At 50.3% G+C, this 1,413-nt stretch overlaps 1 protein-coding gene across 1 annotated transcript; it reads right to left on the minus strand.

Moving 5' to 3' along the window:
* Positions 1-377: 377 nt before the first annotated feature.
* On the minus strand, positions 378-1,000 carry LOC143037089 (uncharacterized). Its single transcript, XM_076205201.1, has 2 exons — positions 989-1,000; positions 378-869 (listed from the first exon to the last, which is right to left on the minus strand). Exons 1-2 carry the CDS (start codon positions 998-1,000, stop codon positions 378-380), a joined length of 504 nt encoding a protein of 167 aa, XP_076061316.1.
* Between the last annotated feature and the right edge of the window lie 413 nt (positions 1,001-1,413).

The following is a 1,413-nucleotide window of genomic DNA, read 5'->3' on the forward strand; positions in this document are numbered from 1 at the left end:
TTTTCACTCAGCTCTTCGTGGATGAAAGGTCATCTCTGACTCTTACCCATTGTCCCATTCATAAGCATTTCAACAAGACACAGCAGGGCTAGCCGCTTCATTTACACGGCAACCTTCACTCCTTGTTCCCTCAGATGAAAATAGAGAAGACGATGTGGGAATAAGGCGATCATGTGTTGCATCCCCAACCACAAGACAGGACGCTGGAGGCAGTACAGCTTACAAACACACGGTATCTTCAGGGATCCTTCAAACGGTTTGGATGGAATAATGCGAGTCTTGTGATTTCCTTTTATTCTCACACAAGTCATTCAATAAATATGAATCTAGCAGAGGAAGAAGGGATGGGGACCTGTCGCTTGTGGGCGAGATCCTCCTTAGTTAGGGGCTCCGTAGATGGACTTGGGAGGAGAAGGAGGTGGGGGAGGGAGAGGGGGAGCGGCGTAGACGTAGGTCTCCTCGCTGGACTCGGTCTCGGGCTCCTCGGTCTCGACTGAGTCGGGCTCAGGGTAGTGGGCCTCGCCCTCGTACGTGACCTCGGCCACGTAGCCGGAGTCCCCGTCCACGTAGTACACAACCTTCTGCAGGCGACCGTCGGGGAGCTGAACGTAGTAGGAGCCATCAGTGCGGTCGTCGTCGCGAGCCTCCTGGTGGCCGAAGTCGTTGCCAGAATCGTCGTCCTTAACGGCGTAGTTGAAGTCGTACTTGGCAGGTCCGTAGTCCTCCACGGACTCGACGGACTCGACGGAGGCAGCCTTCACCTCCACGGACTCCTCCGATGACTCTTCGGGGGCGCCATAGAAGTAGGTAGGAGCCGGGGCGTCTGGTCGTGCCAAGCACAGCGTGAGGAGTGCGCACGTAATTGCAACCTGATAAAAGAACAGATTCATTATAATCTCTTTTACCAGGAGAGAAGACTCAAAACTTCACCATCTCACTGGAAACCGAGAAATAAGACTTGCACGGGAAGAGCACAAGAGAAGCTAACCTTAAGAGCCATGACTGAGTGTGTGTGTGTTGACCATAGGTCTTTCCTGCACCATATATACCCGCCGGTTTTGCTATGACCTCACGACGGATACTCGAGTGTCGGGCGAAGGATACTTCGTGGGTGTGGCCTTCCCTCCCTCTCAGGTCAGAATGCTCGTTCCCGGCATTCCTCACGAGTTAACGTATGTATGTATGAATGTATGTGTACGTACGTATGTATGCATGTATATATATATATATATATATATATATATATGTGTGTGTGTGTGTGTGTGTGTGTGTGTGTGTGTGTGTGTGTGTGTGTGTGTGTGTGTGTGTGTGTGTGTGTGTGAGCAGTTTATTTGGATTTATATATGAATGTATGCAAACGTGAATGTGTTTACACATGTACTCGTATGTATGCATGTACATTTGTGTGTATAG

This window comes from Oratosquilla oratoria, chromosome 21 (assembly GCF_046742065.1).
Source record: "Oratosquilla oratoria isolate Oo_2021 chromosome 21, ASM4674206v1, whole genome shotgun sequence".
In the NCBI taxonomy this organism is placed as follows: Eukaryota; Metazoa; Arthropoda; class Malacostraca; order Stomatopoda; family Squillidae; genus Oratosquilla; species Oratosquilla oratoria.